The sequence below is a fragment of the Rosa chinensis genome, chromosome 7 (genome assembly GCF_002994745.2).
Source record: "Rosa chinensis cultivar Old Blush chromosome 7, RchiOBHm-V2, whole genome shotgun sequence".
NCBI lineage: Eukaryota > Viridiplantae > Streptophyta > Magnoliopsida > Rosales > Rosaceae > Rosa > Rosa chinensis.
The window spans coordinates 28,133,437-28,155,787 of record NC_037094.1 but is presented as its reverse complement, the minus strand read 5'-3'; the positions used below and the strand labels follow the sequence as shown (position 1 = coordinate 28,155,787).

The 22,351-nt window shown below is 39.3% G+C and overlaps 2 protein-coding genes and 1 non-coding gene across 3 annotated transcripts; 2 read left to right on the top strand and 1 right to left on the bottom strand.

Moving 5' to 3' along the window:
• The first annotated feature begins 10,896 nt into the window (after positions 1 to 10,896).
• On the top strand, positions 10,897 to 11,607 carry LOC121050447 (auxin-induced protein 15A-like). The gene has a single exon (XM_040510406.1). The coding sequence runs from the start codon at positions 10,940 to 10,942 to the stop codon at positions 11,237 to 11,239; it is 300 nt and encodes a 99-aa protein (XP_040366340.1). The 5' UTR covers positions 10,897 to 10,939; the 3' UTR covers positions 11,240 to 11,607.
• Positions 11,608 to 12,284: 677 nt separating this feature from the next.
• On the bottom strand, positions 12,285 to 12,387 carry LOC112181069. Its single transcript, XR_002928677.1, has one exon. It is a non-coding gene; the product is annotated as a U6 spliceosomal RNA (small nuclear RNA).
• An 8,802-nt stretch (positions 12,388 to 21,189) lies between these two features.
• On the top strand, positions 21,190 to 21,883 carry LOC112179737 (auxin-induced protein 15A). The gene has a single exon (XM_024318214.2). It carries the CDS (start codon positions 21,568 to 21,570, stop codon positions 21,847 to 21,849), a length of 282 nt encoding a protein of 93 aa, XP_024173982.1. The 5' UTR covers positions 21,190 to 21,567; the 3' UTR covers positions 21,850 to 21,883.
• Positions 21,884 to 22,351: the final 468 nt, after the last annotated feature.

Sequence of the window (22,351 nt, the reverse complement as noted above, 5' to 3'; positions counted from 1 at the left end):
GGATTGGGAAATCTAGAACCTTCTCTCCTATTGCTACTCCTAGTTTGATAAGGCACACTAAATCGATATTCCTTCAACACTCCCCCTTGTGCCGCTTCAAACTTGGTGGTGACGCTTCATCCGTTGCCTCGTTAAAAACCTTGCCAGGTAACAAAAACCCTGTGGGATAAAAATAACCCTGGTCGAAGGACAAAAAGAGCACAACACGTCCTTCACTCTTCGAGATCGAACATGTAGACATCATAACTCCCCCTGATGTCGATATCTCCCCCTGATTGCTATAATCGTGGGAGTTCGGATAACTTTCTCAATCCGATGCTCTTCACATGTTTCTCGAAGGTGGATTTAGGTAACGACTTAGTGAATAAGTCCGCTACATTATCCTGTGATCGGATTTGATTCACTTCAATCTTTAGGAGTGATTGTTGTTGCTGATTATAAAAGAACTTAGGCGATATATGCTTGGTGTTGTCGCCCTTGATGAAACCTAACTTCATTTGTTCAATACAAGCTGCATTATCCTCATAAATGCATGTAGGTTCATTTGTGGTAGACTTCAAACCACAACTTCCTTGAATGTGTCGAATTACGGACCTTAGCCATATACATTCACGTACAGCTTCATGTAGAGCAATAATCTCTGCATGATTTGAGGAAGTAGCAACAAGGGTCTGTTTTGTAGACCTCCAAGATATCGCAGTGCTTCCCATGGTAAAGACATAACCAGTTTGGGAGCGACCTTTGTGAGGGTCAGAGAGGTACCCTGCATCAGCAAAACCCATCAAGACATCATTGTCGTTTTGATGGAGGGAGATAGGAGAATGCCGGCCACCATGAGCGGTGGCGGCGCCGGCGGCGGCAACATGGCCGGCGGCCATTCCATGGACGGGGGCGTTTTGCCTCTTGGGGTCCAATCCCAATTTTCCGTCATTCCTTTTCTCTCTGTAGGGATAGAATAGGCCCATATCAATCGTACCTCTTAGGTATCGAAAGATTGTCTTTATACCAATCCAATGGCGGCGTGTTGGCGCAGAGCTATGTCGAGCTAACAAGTTCACTGCGAATGAGATATCCGGTCTTGTGCATTGAGCTAAGTACAATAATGCGCCTATTGCACTCAAATAGGGCACCTCGGCCTCTAATGGTTCTTCGTCCTCATCCCTTGGACGAAACGGATCTTTTCCGGGCTCAAGACTACGGCCGATCATGGGAGTACTCGTAGGCTTTGCTTTATCTTCATTAAAGCGCCTTAGGATTTTCTGAGTATATGCAGACTGATGGATCAAGATTCCATCACTACGGTGCTCGAGTTCTCAACCGAGACAAAACCGTGTTTTCCCAAGATCTTTCATCTCAAATTCGGATTTCAAGTATTTAGCAGTTACCTTCAATTCATCTAGAGTTCCAATTAGGTTCATGTCATCGACATAAACTGCTACGATTGCAAATCCGGAACTTGTTCTTTTAATGAACACGCATGGGCATATTTCATTGTTAATATATCCCTTCCCAATCAAGTAGTCACTTAGACGGTTATACCACATCCGTCCGGATTGTTTTAATCCATATAGTGAGCGTTTTAATCTTATTGAAAACGCGCTCCGTGGTTTAGAGCCACTTGATTTGGGTAATTGAAGTCCATCTGGAACCTTCATATATATCTCTGAATCTAGATCCCCATAGAGATATGCTGTAACCACATCCATAAGCTGCATGTCAAGTTTTTCGGAAACTACCAAACTGACAAGGTAGCGGAACGTTATGACGTCCATTACGGGAGAATATGTCTCCTCGTAGTCAATTCCAGGGCGTTGTGAGAAACCTTGCGCCACAAGGCGGGCTTTGTATCTAACAACCTCGTTTTTCTCATTACGCTTTCTAACAAAGACCCATTTATGGCCAACAGGCTTTACACTTGGGGGTGTCTGCGTTACAGGCCCAAATACCTGTCTCTTTGTTAGTGAATCCAATTCAACCTGGATTGCATCTTTCCATTTAGGCCAATCCGCTCTTTGTTGACATTCTTCAACAGAGCGAGGTTCGATATCAGCATATTCTATAATTCCTTTTGCAATATGATATGCAAATGCATCATCAATCGCCATAGAATTTCTATCCATCATCTCATGTACACTAGTGTAATTTATGGAGATCTCTCTATTCTCTGGAGTTGGTTCTGACATTGGAGCGTCCCCCAATGATGTCTCTTGGACATAACCATAATCCGGAATATTCTCATGAGATGGATTATTTACATCGATGATTAATGGATTATTTTGTGCCGAACTCGCTTTCTTTCTTGGGCGAGAATCCATCGAACCTATGGGCCTCCCGCGCTTCTTGGCGGGAGCCGTGGGCCTAGCCACAACGTCACCATCATTGAGAGATGGGACGTTGGCGCCATGCTCATGCATTCTTGAGTTGGCGTCATGTCCTCTACTTTTAGGGACATCAATCCTTGCAGGCACGTTTGCAGCAGGTATGTGTGATCTCGTCACTTTAGCGATATCAGAAAACGCATCAGGCATCGAATCTGCTACGTTCTGAAGATCGAGAATTCTCCGCACTTCAATTTCTGACTGTGCGGTTCGGGGATCAAGATGAGACAGAGTGGGGACAGACCACGACAATTCCTGTCGTTCCTGTTGAACATTGATGTTCTTATCTCCCCCTAACGACGGGAAGACTGTCTCATTGAAGTGACAATCCGCAAATCTAGCGGTAAAGAGATCGCCTGTCAAGGGTTCTATGTAGCGGATAATTGTTGGAGAATCATATCCAACATAAAGGCCTAATCGTCTTTGAGGACCCATTTTGGTGCGCTGTGGCGGCGCAATAGGCACATAGACTGCACACCCAAATATGCGTAAGTGTGAGACATCAGGCTCATACCCAGTAACCATCTGGGACGCAGAGAAGGGTTGATTGGCAGTGGGCCTCAGACGAATAAGCACAGCTGCATGCAATATTGCATAGCCCCAAGCAGAAATAGGGAGATTGGTGCGCATCACCAATGCTCGAGCAACCATTTGTAGTCGTTTAATGGTGGCTTCTGCGAGACCATTTTGGGTATGAACATGAGGAACAGGATGTTCAACATCAATCCCAATGGACATGCAATAATCATCAAAAGTCTTTGATGTAAACTCCCCAGCATTGTCTAATCTTATAGACTTAATGGGATGATCAGGGTGGTGAGCGCGTAACTTAATTATTTGTGCTAGGAGTTTAGCAAATGCAGCGTTCCTTGTGGACAATAGCATGACATGTGACCAGCGTGTCAATGCATCAACCAACACCATAAAATATCTAAATGGTCCGCATGGTGGTTGAATGGGTCCACAAATATCACCTTGGATTCTTTGCAAGAATGGTATATTTTCTTTGGTGTCCTTTGCATAGGATGGTCTCGATCCTAACTTTGCTAAAGAGCAGGCTTTGCAGAACGAATGATGGGCTTTGGAAACAACCAATGAGGATTTTGGTTGAGCCATGAAGTCACAATGGACTTTAGAAGTCGAAATTTGAGTCAGAGGAGCAGAGATGGCGTCAAAGCCACCCTTGAGCCGCAGGGGGATGGCGGCGCCGGCTAGTGGTGGCCGGACTTGAAGGGGGAAGGCACCGTGAGGCGCAGGTGCTCCTCCTTGATCCAAATTTCGAGTTTTACTTCCTTTCGTTCTGGATGTCCGGGTGAAGTCTTTAATATACGGATCATCATGTCACGACCTGGGTGTCCCAAACGGTCGTGCCAAAGCCTATACGTGTCGGAATCCCATAAATCATCTCTCATGACATGGTTGGATTCAATGACTCGAATAGTGGTTGCATACAACCCACTAGAGCGACACATAAGTTTCTCTAATACTCGTTTATGTCCGTAGTCATTAGAGGTGATGCAAAGGAACTCTTGTCCATTCTCACAATGTGTTTCCACATGAAAACCATTGGCTCTTATATCTTTGAAATAATAAAGTTCGAAAAACATGTCTACGACATGAGATAAAATAAATCGATACTTTATTAATAATATCCAATGATGACACCAAAGTTTCGTGACCATAATCTAATCCAATATAAAAATCAAATCGTAGACAAATCGTAGTCACTCTATCCGTTCGGCAATTTCAATTTAGTTGTGACCAGGTAAGGTAAGGCGAGATTTTGGTGGAGCGTTGCTCACTTTTAAAACCGTTCTCTCAGATCAAACCTTGCCTAGACATCACAAGTACTCTTGAGTACGCTTAGAGGGAAAGAGTTAATACAATAAGTCATTTTATTGATATAAGGCATAATTGCCATGACATAATTCTTGGAAAAATAAAAGACTATAAATAAAAATCTGCGGTATTTTGTCTTCATCGCCAGATTTAAAGTCTTTGTGAACTCGAAGTCTTGATCACCATGATGCGACTACCTTCGTAGGTACATTGCAAATTCAGGTCCATTGATCAGACGTTCCATATCAGAAATAGACACCATAAAGAGGATTCTCCCTTGATTGAGGCGCATTGGCGCAATATGCATAGTCCCTAGGACTGGTGGCGTTGGAAAGTGGTGCCCATGGCCAACGTTGGCTCCATGGTTTCCAACCCTATTTCCCTCAAAATCACGCCTCCTACGGTCGTGGGATTGTCGCCTTGAGCGATTACCTTCTTGAGCATTTCGATCGTATGGATCATGACGTCGATGGCGACTTTCTCTAGCCATAGGACGATGCTCTTGATAGCTATCTTGAAGCCTATCAAATCTTCTTTTCACAAGTTCATTGCCATGTCTTTCAGTAGTGACCATAGCTTCAATAAGCTGTTGAAAACTTGTGATTCGCCTTGCATTTACATGAGTCCGGAATAAGTCAGAGGACCTCATAGCATAGACGGGGAAGGTATTGAGGGTTTTCTCAATCAATTGGTCTTCTGTGATTGTTTTTCCACAGAGACGCATCATTGCTTTGATGCTGAGAGCTTCCGAATAAAATTGCATGACAGTGTCAAATTCATAGAAGCGAAGATCGTTCCATTCTGCTTCTGTATTCGGAAGAATGGAGTCACGAACATTGCCATATCGTTCGCGAAGCGCATGCCAAAGCTTTATGGCGCTATCCTCATTTATGAACTCAAACTGGAGGTCACTATCCATGTGACGTTTCATAAAGGCAAGTGCCTTGGAATTATCTTTCTCAGTTTGAGGGTCTGGAGCTGTTTCTATAAGACAAAGCTCTTGGATTGTATGCAATAAATCACGGGCAATGAGGTGGATCTCGACATCAGTGACCCAAATTAAGTACCTTTTGCCTGCATAATCCAATGGAACAAAATCGAGTTTGTTTGTGTTTGACATCCTGAAAGATGAAAAAAAACAAGTTAGTTTCGGAGTCAATGCTTCCACGAAAACTAAATAAGATTTCCGAGCTATGCTACCAAGAAATCGATTTCCAAGAATAATTGGATTAGACCGAAACAATGATGTTTAAATGGTCAAAATCTATGCTCACGAACGCTCTTAGTCCGTAGCTTACGAACGCTCTTAGTTCGTTAAATCGATGCTTACGGACGCTCTTAGTCCGAAGTCTTACGAACGCTCTTAGTTCGTTAATTGCGTGAATCCCCACGATTCCGCTTTTCTCAAAAATCGAACCCACGTTATAAGAAAGGTGGGATGTAGAAGAAGGGAGGTTTTCAAGTCCCCGAGAAAAGAAGAAGAAATATAAATTCTGAAATTATAGGAACTTCAAAACTTACTCTTTTGAATACTTACTTGTATTTGGATCACGCGCGTGTCGATGCAGGCGTGATGGAGCGAAGCAATCCGAGTAGATTCTGTTCTGAACAGCTTGTACCTCGATTGGTGTACAGATCTCAATATGACTCCGATAAGGTTGAAATTCGGAGGTTAGATGGAAGAGACAGAGACGAACAACTTTGATGAAGAAAGTTTTTCGATCTGAGCTTCCGAACTAGACGTTTCGAGGCTTGCAAGAAGACGAATGTGCACAGGAACGGGAAAAAGATGCAGTGGGTGTGCATTGGCTTGTTTGCGCAGCAGGGATGCTTCGGTGGCAGCAGGCTGGAACGCAGGGCTGCAGGGAGGGGGCAGCAGGGGCTGCTGTGCAAGGTTGCAAGCGCACGGGCGCTCGGGCTGCAGCGAAGGCTCGGCTAGCTCGGGCTAGGGGCTGATTTGTGAATGAGTTTTGGTTTTCTGTTTTGTGGTTAGAGTCGTGCTGATAACGTGTTTAAGTATAATGTATTTGAGAGAGATTGATGAGAGAGATGTGTTCTTATTATTGAGAATAGGAGCCCTATATATAGGGATTACAAAGTGCTAGTTCTAATGTTACAAGGAATACCAATCCGTGTAGGATTGGGAAATCTAGAACCTTCTCTCCTATTGCTACTCCTAGTTTGATAAGGCACACTAAATCGATATTCCTTCAACAAAGATTTATTTTCCTGCTCTTTTACTTTCAGTAGCATGCAACTTTAACATTATTGTAACATGCTAACATGTGATATACTATATTTTTAGCTCCCTATGAAAATGCACAGCTATGATTGTAACAAGATAGGCCCATTCTTCACGAATTTGAAATGAGATAAGATTGTGAAAGAGAACACATCAAGAACAAACCATGTACAGCAGCATGTTCTACAGATAGGATATTATTATTCTACTCACGCTCAAGTGTTATAGACTTGAAAGTACAGAGCATATTTGAGTCGGTATTATATGAAGATCGAAAGTAGATATCTCCATAGGCGAATGCAAGAACACTATGTCCAGGGGAGGATAAAAAAGGACTCAAAACCGGGGGACAAGAAATTTACTAACATCTAATCAACTTCAATAAACTTTCAGTGATTAAACGGAAGGATTACAAACAGAGGAATCATTGTCTAACAATTTCGTAAGCCATGCTGGCCCAAGTTCTATACAAGAGTAGAATTCAGTTTTACGTTGTGTTTTGCTATTTGATCGATGATCAACTATATTGCATTCCCTAGGCTAGGAACGAATTGAGATATGGTACCAACTGCGTCCATTGAGGCTCCTTCTTCTGCCTAGCTCGTGGTAGGTGAGTTAACCAATCTAGCAACCTCTATACTATCAACTTCAATTTCCAAAGGGAAGAAATTCATATCAAGAGAAAAACCACTGCCTGCTTTTAGTGCCTGCAGTTGGGCTGCAAGAAGGGAAAGAAGACTTGCAATTGACGTTCCAAAAGCACCCAATACATTCCTGATCGATCACCACCCCAAAGCCACTCTTTTTAATTGCTAGATCAGGAATATTTTGAATAGCCCTCCATGAGAAGATTTTTTATCTTGTTTGGTAAAGAGAGGTTCCACATCGACTTCCAAAATCTTTTCCTGAAAGCAGAATCTTTTCCTGGGTTGCGTGATCTTCCTTGTCTGCAGCCATTGATAGGACCTCTCTTCTCCACAAAGAAGAAGCCCTGTTTCTCACCATAGAAAAATTCCCTCATAATGAACTTCAGATTGAGTGCCAGAGACGGCACAAGCTAGTTCCTCGTTGTGACAATGCACACAAATTTGGCATTTTGGTAAAGCAAGGAAAGGGAAGTACTTAAAAGCAGAGTACTGAAAACAGAGCAATGAAAACAGAGTGCTTTGAGTGAATGTAAGGAACCGAAGAAACTTGAGGTGGGTTTTACAGCGAAACTCAGGAGGTGAAAGCAAACGGGTTTAAGTGCCAAATGGGTGGTAAAGAGTGAACTTTAACGCTCACACAAACCGGTCTTCTGGATTCAAATTGAAAAAACTAGGTCAGTCAATTCAACCATGACAATTTTGAAACTGGTTCTTGGGTCATGTAGAAGCGGTTTAATTGATAGTTTGGAAGGACACTCCAGATTCCTGGGATTCTAGAGACTGTTGCCTCTGGGTTTTTCAAAGACAGTAAATTTCTTCCAAAAAAAAAAGAATGTGAAATCAGATAATGGAAAACAGAAACAGGTACAGTGGAAATACCAGAAAGATGTCGTTTCACGATGAAGAACAGAAACCGAAAGCAAAGGAGTGCTGGAGAATCTGAAAGAGCTATCAAATTGCACCGCATTGATTTATCACAGAAAGAAGAACAAACAAAGAAGAGCAGAAAGAGAAAGCAGCAAGGAGAATCTTAAAGACCTCTGAAATTGTTACATGTTTTTGTCTCCTATTATAGGATGTATTGAAAGTATACTTGTTTGAATTGAATTAAAATTGTGCTTGAAGTAAGGCAGTTAAAGAAGATATACGTAGTTAAGTACTGCTTTTTAACAAACTCAAAACCCCAATGGCCGAGCAATCATCTTATACTGCTGGAACTGTGGAATACACTAGCTCGTTTCATTGATTGGTTTCAGTTTTTAGGTCAGATCTCTTAATGGAAAACCGTGTTATGAGTTATGACATGTAAATTTCATCATTTTCTTATAATGAATCACATCCCTAGTTCAAATTTCTGGATATATTCACTTTTCTCGTAGTCCGGAGGTCATATACGAAACACACCAAAGCTGCAATAGGATTATCATAGTTCTACATTAAAAATCCAAATGAGCAATATGAATGGAAGGGTGATGGAGTTGAGAAGTATGACATTCAACTCATTCAAGCAAAAATCACATGAGTGAAACCCTATCAATTTCTTAAACCCAACAAAACAACCATAAAGGAAATCATAAACAGCAATCATTGCTAAGATACAACTTTCAGAATGCCTAAACAAGGATACCTCCATATACATTACCATTCTGAAGCATGCGAGCACGACACAAAAGTTTTGGGAACCAAGCAGATCTACTTCTATATAGCAGATATGATAGAAACATTGCTAGAGCTTACTAGAGCAAAGCCAGAGAAGAAGTAAACATTAGTAAAAAGCTAACTTCAATATCATTGCAGTTTCAATAACACATAATTAACGGAATAATCCCAATTTGTACTCCACTAAATCATCCAATTGACTGAAGACAATCAAACAAGATGGATAATAAAAATATTAAAAAAAATTCATAAACCAACTATAAATATTAACCAAGTTACAGAACTGAAAATGTCCAACACATCATTAACAAGACAACAATCAGTAACAGTTCAACATCATTAAAAATATTAACCAAGTTCAAAAACATGTTTTATCTTTTAGGAATATTGAGTAATCAGTAACAGTTCAGTAGATGATCAAGAAAAAACAAAAAAGTAAAACAAAAGAACTTTCAAATGACTGAGAGGAGAATCGATATGAATAGTAACAAACCAGCACTTGTATGCATTGAGCAATCTTTCCTCTCCATTTTAGCTTGTCAGGACTTGTGTTCGGTTTTGAGTCTTTTGATCTTCTCTTCCACTGCATAATAATCACTGAGCCAAAGTAAACTCTCCTCATATTTAATCATGTGCCACTTATATCTGTCAATCTGCAACATGTTAAATGGTGATCTTTGGACTCAACCTTAACACAATAAGACAGAGCCAAAACTGTTGCATATATTTCTCGCTTGTGTGAGTAAAAAGGTTTCAAAAACCATTTTAAATAACAGCACAACGTATAAAAAATTCAGAAAATACTAACAATACAAAAGGGCATCTTGTTTCTCATGTGCGAACAATGGCAGGTCAATTTTTTTTTTTTTCCTATAGAAGTGAGATAAGGGAGTAATCTGTGGAAAAGGAAGAGGGGAAAAGGAAGTTAACAAACAGTGTAAAATGCAGTAGAAAATTTCTTGCAGTAAAAAATGAAAGAAAATCGAAAACTGGAGTGCATGAAAAGAGTTATTATCTTTCCCTGAGAATTAAGTTATTATCCAGGATCGACTGCATGCTCTAACAAACATTGGAATCGACTTTGGAATTTTAGAATTGAATATACTGCTGGGAAATCCACGGAGAAAAGCAAGCTTTTATAAATTTCAGTAAAGATTCTCAGCATCCGTGGAAGTTTATGATACCCCTATACTAGTTAGCTTTTGGTCAAGACTGATATTTCTCCTACAGAACAACACACATGTGAGTAGGCTTATATGGGCGTATCTAATGCATGCAAATAAAGAGGTACGATTGTAAGAAGGTTCCTTTGAGGCATACAACTAAGATTTTGATGCATGTGGAAATATCTATGTTCTGTGGAAAGACAGAGATATGAGGCATACATAATCATGTATTAGAGTTTGCAATCTTTTTAAGCTTAATTTATTAACTTAAAAGCTTTGTGCAAGTTTCCAACTGGATCAACCTAATCATGAGTACATTAATTTCTTTATCACTGGGATTTCAACAAATAGCTGGAACTGATATTCAAATATATAATCAATACCTGTGTTGTTAGCTTGTCATGCCTGATCATCAATTGACTTTCCTTGATTGACTAGACAAATGAAATACTTGCTCAGTTTGTTGGCATTGGAGATCATGGATATCATACATGAAGCAGCAAGACCACATGGTAGACTGGCTTGGTGATCCACCAATTCTTGTCTGTAAAGAAACATTATTCACCGGTGGTCCAGAGTTGGATTAGAAGTGCAAGTCTGAATCAAGGATATTATGAGTCCTTATCTGATAGGTTTTATTAGACAGACACCGCACTTCTGGTCCCTGTGACCCTGTATTGTCTGTCATCTCAAGGAAGTAGGGCGAGATGTTTGAAAAAAAGGACAGCAGCATATGCATCTGCTGGGGGATGAGTTACCCGAATGGCAAGACAAACCCATGTGATTTCTTGATTTGAAACAAGCTAGTGTCCCTTATTGCTGCCAATGTTAACCACTCATTTCAAGTAGCAGATGATCTTCCACACACCCTTTCTTCATCTATATATACATACACAAATCAATCACCAGGAACTCAACTCCTCTCATTCATCAAACATCAAAGCTTTCTCTCTTTCCCAGATTATTTCAAGTCTTTTTATTGTTTATCCACTTGAGAATATAGAAGCCATGGGTTTCCGGCTGCCTGGAATTGTTAGCCCCAAGAGAAGTCTTTCCCAATATTCATCTAATGCAAAGAAGACTGCTTCAAAGACCTTAGATATCCCAAAAGGCTATTTTGCAGTCTATGTCGGAGAGAGCCAGAAGAAGCGATTTGTGATTCCAATATCATACGTGAACCAACCTTCATTCATGGATTTGCTGAGTCAAGCTGAAGAAGAATTTGGATACGATCATCCCATGGGCGGTATCACAATCCCTTGCAGTGAAGACACCTTCCTTGAGCTCACTTCCAGCTTGAGTGTGTGACTGAAAGATGAGATGAAAATATGATCCAACTTGATATTCAAAAAGCAACCGAATTTCAGACATGCTGCTGAGTCAAGATGAAGAAGAGGCGAGGGCATGATTCATCTTCAACTGAATCGGCATACCTCTTTTGCTGAGGGGGAGCTTCTGTGACTTTAAAGCTGCAATGGAGCTGAACTGAAAGATACAAAAGTAATGAATTAGCAGACAAATGGCAGTATTGTATGAATCTTGTACAACAATTTCTGCAAAAATCTCGGTTCCAATTTTGAACCGAAAGAAAGTAAAATTCTGTATGCGGCCCATGTAAACTTCGCTCTACCAGGATATCACTCTGGAAACAAATCATACAGTCCAATTCTGATAAACTTACTTGTCTTGTTTTTCGCCACACTATTATCATTAGTTACTAACTTGCAGCATACTTTCACAACAAATAATGTATACAGCCTCTTACAGCCTACAGTATCAAATTATGGCATAAAGGGATTTACTTTTTAACATCCAAATCATCCAAAATTAACAATGGTGAATACTTCCTCCTTCACATATATATGCAGCAAGGGTTTTACTTTTTAGCCTGATTGCCTGCGCAGCATTCAAGACCGAACTTGTGTGCATTACATGGCTTCCCGTGTGATATTCAAAACCAAATAAAGAGGTTTTACAATATGAATAGGAAGTCTATGAATGCAACAAGTTGAGCTTAACTTTTAAAACCCAGCAATATATGAAGCAGCAAGATCAAATAGTCATGTTATTCAAGTATAATGCATTAAAACAGAAAAGTTCCATTCTTCAAACCCAAGAATTACACAAAATGTAAAGGAATGTTGAGTTTAAGTAAGCATAAGAAAGAGAAGAGGCATTTCATCAAACAGGTGGTGGGCAACATCTCAATTTTTCATGTGCATTCATATATAGCCAAGGACCGAGTCACTGATAGTTCAAAGTCACAAAAAGCAAATGGAAATGAAGAAAAACGAAGACCCAGAAAGCAGAGGTAGTCTACCTGGAACCAAAGATGAAAAAAAAAAATCCCAAAAAAAATTTGGACCATTTCTCGATTTATGCGTGTCATCCTTGCGCAGGGGCCATGCTAATCTTCTCTGTATCGTTCCAATTTTATCGGATGTCCCCGAAGGGACGAGCTACCTTGCAAGCTCTGCCTATATGAACAGACTCATCTCGTCGCTGTTCTCGATGTGGGACTTGTAAAACAAATATTTTAAAACCACATGTGCCTCATGTGTCCTTTCTCAGTTAGTTTTAAACTTTTAACCAAGATTTAAAAACTAACAAAATTTGACTGCTTATGGCACCTATCCAAGTTAATATTTTTTGAATAATCTTTATACGAACTTGAAGATCATGTCACGAGGCTTTAGTTCCTGGTATCAGATGTATTGAAAGCATACCTTTATGAATTCAAATTGTGCTTGAAGTGAGGCAGTTAAAGGGGATTTACATATCATTTTTTTTAACAAACTGAAAACACCAATATCCAATTTTAGAGCTCCTACACTTTGACCCGATCTTTGGAGTGGTGCCTCTCATGATTTGCAGTTGCTTCTTATATACACTAGTATCCTGACATACTAGTTTTCGGTAAAGTTATTAAAAATCAAAAAGATTATGCGTATTCTTATTTCATTATTAATTTTCTTCTAATATATCATTGTCAATAACCATTTTTTCTAGTCTCCAATCATTACCAATTAATCGAAATTTCTAAACTGACCAGACCAATTGTATGCACTGTTCTTTTAGCTTGTTGAGCCTAGAGACCATATATGAAACACACTGAAGCTGCACATTTCTGAAGCTGGTATTCAGCTTAAAGTTTGCAATCTTCATATGAACGCTACACCTAGTAGATTAAATTTAATTCATCAACATTTTGCTCAATCTTCGTATACGCGTAAAGGATTTTGAAATGTTTGAATAAGTACCTTCTCTATTGATGAAACACTAACACAAAGGAATCTGGAATCTATAACCTCCCAATTTTTCCACCTTCACATGAAAAACCTTTAGTGACGCTAATGGCTCCCTGCTTCGGAAGTCGCCTCCCTTTCTCTTGCAGGTTATAGATAGGAGGAACAGAAGACTTTTGGATGTCTCTACAAAAGGATAGAGTTTCTTCAGTAGCATATTTGAAATCTCCTGGGGGGATAATTAGTTACGTGAATGGCAAGACAAAAACAAACCCATGTGATTTCATGATTTCCCACAAGCCGCCCAGTGTCCCTCATTGCTATCCATTTGACCACTCATTGCATGTACTATATGATAGTCCATTAGTCCTTCTTCAATCTTCACCACTACATGATTATTGCAGCCTCTATCTTTCAACATATATATGTAGTTTGTTACATATATTGAAACTTGTGGTAGCTAGTCTTCTTCTTGTTGGCTATATATCCAACGGCGGTAGGGAACGTATGTTTCTATCCAAGTATACAGTTTGGTGACATTTGCATGTGAAATCTAAGTGGGGCTTAAGTTCCCCATGTGATCTCTCACAAGCTACTGTTCCTAACTGGAGCCCAACTCGGTTCTTCTTCACCAAGCATTTTATCTACCAGATGATTTACCACATACCATCTCACCTATATATACACACATGATCAACTTCATAAGCTACTCAACTCCTCTCATTGCAAGCATCAAATAAAGCCTTGCTGTTTCCCAATTCCTTTCAATTCTTTCTTCCTCTTTTGATCACTTCAGTAATATAGAAATCATGGGTTTCCGATTGCCTCGAATTGCCAACACAAAGAAAGCAGATATCCCAAAAGGCCACTTTGTGGTATATGTTGGAGAGAGCCAGAAGAAACGATTTGTGGTTCCAATATCATATTTGAACCAACCTTTGTTTCAGAGTTTGCTGAGTCAAGCTGAAGAAGAATTCGGATACCATCATCCAATGGGTGGTATCACAATTCCTTGCAGTCAAGACACCTTCCTTGATGTCACTTTCCGCCTTAGTGTGTGAGTCAAGAACACTACTGAAGTGGAGTTGGCCGGATCCAAAACATCCTCATTTGGAAACTCGCAGCTGATCAGTCAAGATTGAAGAGGCTAACTCATCATCTCCTGAATCAAAACCCTCTTGGACCGAGGAGAAATCTGCTGTACTTCCTCAAGCTGCTTCTGACCTGAGAAGAAAGATGTCCAAAAGTTTGAAGAAGAATCAAATCATGATTTCTACATGACATCAACTCTTCAAAGCAATTTGTCTAAAGTTCTTGACTCCAATAATTTTGAACCCAAAGGCAGTCAAATTCTGTACAACTACGAGAATATAGTTTTGAACCCCATGTAAAACTGTCTTGTTCTCCTGAACTATGAGAATATATAATATATATTTCAAATCCTGCTAAACATTTTTTCCTTTTTTTACTTTATCATATGTAGAGTGAGCTCTAATCTTTATACTCTGATAGTTTCCAGCTCTAATAGAATAGAAACTGTCATTAAATTAACCAACATTTAAACACAGCGGCATAATTCTGAAGTAATAACTCTTAGATTTTGACCTAATTATTTTCTGTTTACATTATTTGCAGACTCACAGACGTCCATAAAATAAAATTCAATTGAAATGAAAGAAAAACGAAAAACAAAAAAGAACTGTTTTAGTTGCTGACACCAAATCTATGTCCGTCTGCATATTCCATACTTGCTCTTCTTAAAATTTGAAAATTGTTGGCCTATGCTAGTACCACGCATTCGATGCATATGCAGGCAGTGTGACAGTTTCCTAAGATCTAAATCAAACTCCATAGTTTCCACAAAGGGATTCTCATTGATACAGTGATAACAGTACCTACATACGATACTTCTTCTTTGTAGACAAGTCGCCAAGCAGCTTCACACACTCATGTGCTTGTCTAGTCAAGTTATTCACCTGGTCCCCATCATGCTCTTGTATCTGATGAATGATCCGTGGTACCGACAATTCCAGATCTCTCATCAAGTTGTAGTAGTCGAATTTGCATCTGGCATTTTTATGTTTCGCTGCTCGATCTAATATTATCATACAGTACTTCAAATGCTGATATTAGAGCAGCAGCAGCATTAGCCTCCCCTCTGAGTTTGGCAATGGCTCTCTGATCTTCTGTTCTAATAGTAGTGTGTCAGCACAAGCACTTATCAGTTGAGTATAAGAAGGCATGTGCTACGACACCTTCTAAGGCATAGATATTCTTCGAGCCATTTATTGGAATGTCCCACTTTTCTTCATTTGACTGCCTAGATTTTCTCAAACATTTTAAACTCGAATAACAGTACTACTACTGGTTACGCCAGCACAAAATCCACTAAAAAAATCAAAACCTATTATCCTTCCTTCTCGGTAAGGACTAACGACCAAAGCCACCCAAGAATCACATCCTAAACAAACCTAGCTTAATGAATTACAATGTCTTGGGAGCATAAGAAATACAATGTCAATATGTTGATCTTAATCTCATCACACAAGCAAAGCGAAAACCACTAATGCGGCATTAGACCCCACAAGCAAAGAAGAACAACCTAACTGTAACCCTATTTTAAGCCCACAAGAGATTGCAAAGAATCTAATTAACATAAATAACAAAGTAGACATTGAGTTCAATCTAATCAATAATGTACCAGGGTTCCTCATCTGGTACTTGAAACTGATGTCAAGTATATAAATTATAAATGAACTCCTGTACGGTTTTCTTGTCAAGCTTGACCAACAAGTGAATGTTATAGATTTGACCCAATACAATGATAGACCTCCAGCTTAGTGAGACTATAGATGAATGGATCATAAATGACACAGGAAGCAAATGCTCAGCCCTTTATTTCCCGGACCCATCATGAAACTATTATAGCAGCACCAGCAATTTCTGTCTGTGAAGCAACACTAGCTAATGAGCTTGTTGTTATGTAAAGGAGGTAGGGATAGATTTTCTACAAAACCATAGATTTCAGAACACTAGCATATGAAAAACCATTTATTCCTTGATTTCTCTCACGCTAGTGTCCCCAACTACTGCCATCTTCACCACTCGTTTCATCATTTTCATGTATCAAATAACTGGTGGAGGTTCTTAACTCATTTAATGTAGGGAATCCAAATCGCGGTAGGGAATCATGTATCCAAGAATACAGTTTGCTATCATTTGCATGTGATATGTCCATGAGGGATGAAGAACTTGAGTAGGAAGACAAATCCATGTGGTTTCTCACAAGCTAGTATCCCTACCTCAGCGCCTCTTCACCAATCATTCATGTACAAGATGAGTTTCCATACACCCTAACAGCTATATATCCACAGGCATAATCAGGTTCATGAGCAACTCAAGTCTTCTCCTTGCCAGGCATCACCAGCTTTCTCAAGTCCTTAAAATTCTTCCTCCTTCACTTGGGAATATAGAAATCATGGGTTTGCGGTTTCCTGGAATTGCTAAGACAGCTTCAATCCCGAAAGGCTTTTTTGCAGTATATGTGGGAGAGAGTCAGAAGAAACGATTCATGATTCCAATCTCTTTTCTGAACCAGCCTTTATTCCAGGATTTGTTGAGTCAAGCTGAAGAAGAATTTGGATACAATCACCCAATGGGCGGTATCACTATACCTTGCAGTGAAGACAGCTTCCTTGACCTCACCTCCCGCTTGAGTGTGTGAGTGAATGCATGTGATCTGAACCTGGCATCACAATGCATCCTTATGTCAGAACTTGCTGCTGAGTCAAGATGAAGAAGAGCGGCAAGTGTTGGTCATCAATGGAATAGACCACATCTTCTGTTGAGGGGAAACTTCTGCAATTCTGAAGCTGTCTGCAAGATGGGCAGAAAGATACAAAGTTTATGAAGCAGAGAGTGAAATGACGACATCATGACCTCTCACGTAAACCACATTCACCCCAACACCATGACTCCAGTTTATTAGAATTCAAAAACAGCCAAATTTTGTCTTACTTGACGTTTCTAACCCCATGTAAAATTCATTGTTGCCTCTCCAAAAAAATATGGTAATAAATATCATATTTAATTCCTCCTTAAGTGTTATATTATGTTCTTATTATGCAATCCCCTACAGAGTTATATTTAGTTATTTACTTTACCTAATTCACATTTGTGTCTTTGGTCATCAAGACACCTGGCACATTCATGTCCATTTCAACTCATATGTTCTAAAAAGTAAAAACAGTCACAATGCTAGTAGTTCCGGCATTTCAAACTAGTAATTAGGTCGGCACTCCATATAAACATCACAATTAATGTTTTTCTATGAAGATATATACCGTAAAGATAAAACTTATCATGCATAGATTACGGGGGGGGTGTATTGTATTTGGATTTGTGTAGACTTTTTTTAAATGACAGACTTTTTGAAAAGTCTACAGACTCTTTAAAAAGTTAATAGACTGTTATGGATTTCTTAAAACCATTGATTTTAGCAACAGACTTTTATTGATTCATGAAAATCTATATACTTTATAATGAATGACTTCTACAGATTTCCTAAGATGTACAACATATTTAAAAAAAAACAAAAACAAAAAACAAAAAAAAATAAAACAAATGCAGCCCAAACACAAAACAAAATTATAACTTGTTGTCTCTTCAATGCTCCAGTATCTTCTAATAGAAATTGACTCAAATAAATGATTGTTAGTCTGTCTAGCGAGTTTGTTCTCATTCCTAATCTCCCAACAACATAAATATACAATATAGATCACTTGATGTTTATGGTTAATTATTCTCATCATATTTGTTTTCGCCAATTAACATATATTGTAGCAATATTGGTCAATGTTTTGATCTATAATCAATCAATTGAAATTCAATTGTTCAACCTTTTTTTGAACCATAATATAAATTCAAATTAATGAGAATAATTAATTAATAAGATAAAATTTAGTATGGTTCAAGGTCTTAGGGTTAGACCACAATATTTGAGTTTTAGGGTTTCATAAATCATTTTTATTGCTATTAGGGTTCGAAGTATCACAATTGAAAAAAAAAAAAAAAAAAACAAAAATCACATTCAATAACTACAATGAACATGTTGGGTATCAAAAAAGGTTGATATTATAAAAGATTAGAGAAAAGACAAAAAATTAAGACAGAGAGATGATGAAGGACAAACTTCTTCGTGAGTAGAGAGAAGAACTTTGATAGACCTTTTTTTTTTTGTTTTTGAAGAGGAAACTTTGATAGACTTTTTGAAATCTTTGGTCTGGAGGCTGGAAAATTATTGGAGTTTGGTATGTATAGTTAACACTACAAAATCCATGATTATCCATGATTTTCTAATTCCATAAGTATGAATGATATTTTGAATACCTCTGTACTTTTATTCATTTTTAAAAGTCCTAATTGAATACCCCTAGATTTTGGTGGAATTCATGAAGTCTTTAAAAATCCTAATTGAATACCTCAAGACTTTCATGGACTGTTAAAAGTCTATATTGAATACACCCAGACTTTTAAATTCCATAGATTTCTCTTATATTAGCTACAATAATTATGATATTTTTGCACAAAACTATTGATATTTGAAAACTAACCGAGAGATAAAAATAAGGGCAAATTACTGTTTAGTTCCTGAAGTATGGCTTCATTCTCGTTTCAGTCCCTGCCTTTCTGATTTAATCCCAAAAGTCCCTGAACTCACAATTTTCAGTCCAACCAGTCCATCTCCTCCATTTCCTCCGGTTGCTCGATGACGTGTCAGTCATTCCTTGCCAGCTCAGCGTCACGTACGACACGGATTGTGTAAAGTGACGAGAATGCCCCTGCTTCAGTTTTTTTCCAAAATTTCCTCCAAAATCACGCATTTGGTTGTGTAGAGAGGGGAGAGAGCTCTGTGGTAGTGTGAAGCTTTGGAGATGATCATGGAGGTTTTTGAGGTGAGAAATGGGGGTCGGAGTGGGTGTTGGTACGAAGTGGGTGTAGAAATTTTCTCTGGGCACCCACAACCTCCTCCTTCACCGGCCGTCACTACAAGACCCCTCATCTGGCGACGACATGGCGGCGTACCGGTCACGTTCGACGAGTCTCCTTGTCGTGGTTCCTCCTGTGGTCACCGATCGTCCATGCATGGAGCGAGGAGAGAGATTCAAAGCCTGAAAGGTTTTGGGTTTCTAGCGGATTTTCGCCTTTTCCGGCGACTCGATTCGGCCATTACCGGTGACGATTGAGGTGAGGAAACCCTTCTCCTCTTCATTCTCTACAAGCTAGTATAACTTGTTCTTGGATTTGATTGAGTTTTGACAATTTGTGGTTTTGGGTTATTTCGGGTATTGTTGGAACCACAGTCCATGGCGGCAGTTCTCCGGTTTCTGGGTTCAATTCAACGTTTAAAGGCACGAATTGATGTCTGCTAGAGCTTAATTTCTTGAGAAAATTGAAATGGTGAGTTGGGTATATTTGACCACCGCTGCACCATAGCTGGTGGTGGCTGCTTTGGTTATTCCTCTTCTTAATTTGCATCATGAATTATAAGTGGATGTTGATTATGGTTAAATTTCCAAAAGCCGTGAATAGGGTGATATTGGATTTCGTCAAGTTCTTGGTGGAATGGTCGAGAATTGGAATTGGATTAGAGTGTTATGGTGAGCAGTATAGCTCCGGCTCCCCCATGTCGGGTCTGCTCTACCGAAAGAAGCAGCACAGCCACTACCAGCTAGTCGCGCAGCTTGGAGTCATGGGAGCTCTGCTCGGCCCCCCTCCACATCAGCATCTCTGACCCTCTGCCTCACCTCAGCATCAAGGACGCTCCCATTGTAAGCTTTCACAGCTCCTCTGGTTTTTTCTTCTTCTTTTTTTGTTCAAATTTTGATCGTCTTTTTTTTTTTTTTTTTTGGTTTTTTTTGTGTGGGTTGGGTTTGATTTGGCTGGTCTCGTTTGAATTGAGGAAATCCCTCTCATGTTTGATTTGCTTTGAGGGTTTGTAGTCAAATTTTGGAAAAAACTGAAGCGGGGGCAATCTAGTCACTTTACACAATCCGCGTCTTACGTGGCGCTGAGCTGGCAAGGAATGACTGACACGTCATCGAGCAACCGGAGGAAATGGAGGAGATGGACTGGTTGGACTGAAAATTGTGAGTTCAGGGAAAGGCAGGGACTGAAACGAGGATGAAACCATACTTTAGGGACTAAACAGTAATTTGCCCTAAAAATAAACAAACCGTCTCATGTGGTATTAACCTTTACATTTTGACAATCCACAGAAAAAAGTGTGTCCTGATGAGTAAAAGAAGAATGATCAGGTTTACAAATATCATTGCTATGTGATTGACAAGACATATTACACATATGGGACACAAGCTAGCTGGTCCCTATTTCTTAAGAGGGAGACTTAACTAATGCCATTTGTTTTTCCCGATCCGAAGACAGAGCCATGTGATTCTCAAATGCTCATGTCTCCCTTGTTTATATTGATACTCACAATAACTATTATTTTCAATACATATTGGAAGATTTCCTTGCAATTTCTTTCTTTCTTTCTTTCTCTTTTTATGTTTTTCTTTTGGTCATTTTCATTTCTACTATTTCCTGCCGGGAAGACTTATGCAGGTTTACAATTTCCAATCTTCTTAGGCAGTACAGGTTTCTCAATGGAAAACATAAATATTGAGATCGATCAATCAAATCATGAATATGCTCCTTGTCCTCCAATATTTAAATAAAAATGCTTCAAATATTTAAAATCTGTACCTGTTGGGTTTTCTGGTCATGGTTGGCAGTCTATTGAAATTTCTAGATTGCTCAGACAATTGAAACACCTCCTCAGCTTGTTGACACTCGAGACACAGATGAAACAACAAAGCCACATGCTAGCCTAGCTTTCTTCCTCCCAGTATATAACATCATTTATATCTGACCGCATATAGAACTGTTAATATAGTACCACAAATTTTTGTCTGTAGAGCAACGCCAATTATCAGTGCTGGGTAGAAATGAACATCTGAAGTCTTTTTATTAGATAGAAATTTCACTTATATATATGGTGGTCCACTTTGTGTCTCTCATGCAATGAGGTAGGGAAGTATGTTTCTACAATAGACTTCATCAATGGAAAGACATGCCCATGTGATCTCTTGATTTTTCACAATCTACTGTCCCTCACAGGTGCGCATCTTCGCCACTCATTTCATGTAGCAAACAGATAGTGTGTCTTCACCACTCATTTAAAGATTGTCCACAGATCCTTCTTTCTTCTATATATAAACCGATTATTTGAGATCAGGAAGTTAAGTTTTCTCCTTGCCTTGAATTCAAAACCTTCTCTGTTTCCCAAGTCCTTCGAACTCTTTTCCGCTTTCTTCAACTCATATAGAAACCATGGGATTCCGGTTGCCTGGAATTGTTAATGCCAAAAGTCTTATTCAATCTCTATCTGCTGCTAAGACCTTAGATGTCCCAAAAGGTTATCTTGCAGTCTATGTTGGGAAGAAACAGATGAAGAGATTTGTGATTCCAGTATCATATTTGAACCAACCTCTGTTCCTGGATTTGCTGAGTCAGTCTGAAGAAGAATTTGGATACGATCATCCAATGGGTGGTCTCACAATTCCTTGCAGTGAAGACACCTTCCTTTATCTCACTTCCCGCCTAAGTGTGTGAAGGAACACTAATGAAGTGGATCTTGGATCCAAAACCTCCTCATTTCGAAACTCACTGCTGACTCAAGATGAAGACGAGTCTATGCTTGATCATCCAACTGAATGGACTCACACCTGTTCAAGGAAAACTTCGGGAACACTGAAGCTGCAATAGAGCTGAGCAGGAAGACACAAAATTTTTGAAGCAGACAAATGATGACATTGGTCCAAAATCAGGACTCCAATTTTGAACGCACAGTATTCTGTGTTTCAATCCCTTGTAAACTTCTTTATTGCTATCAAGAAAAGTATGGGAATATATTTTAAGTCCTCTTCAGCTTTCTTATTTTTCATTATTTTCTAGCTCCTTGGCCTGATTGCCACTGCAGCACCCAAAAACCAAACTTGAGAATCTAATGGTTAAATGAAAACTCAATTATATGACATGGCTATACTACTGGCAAATAGAACTGATGATTTCATTGAAGTTATTTCTCAAAAGTTGTTCCAGAATCCAGACCTGC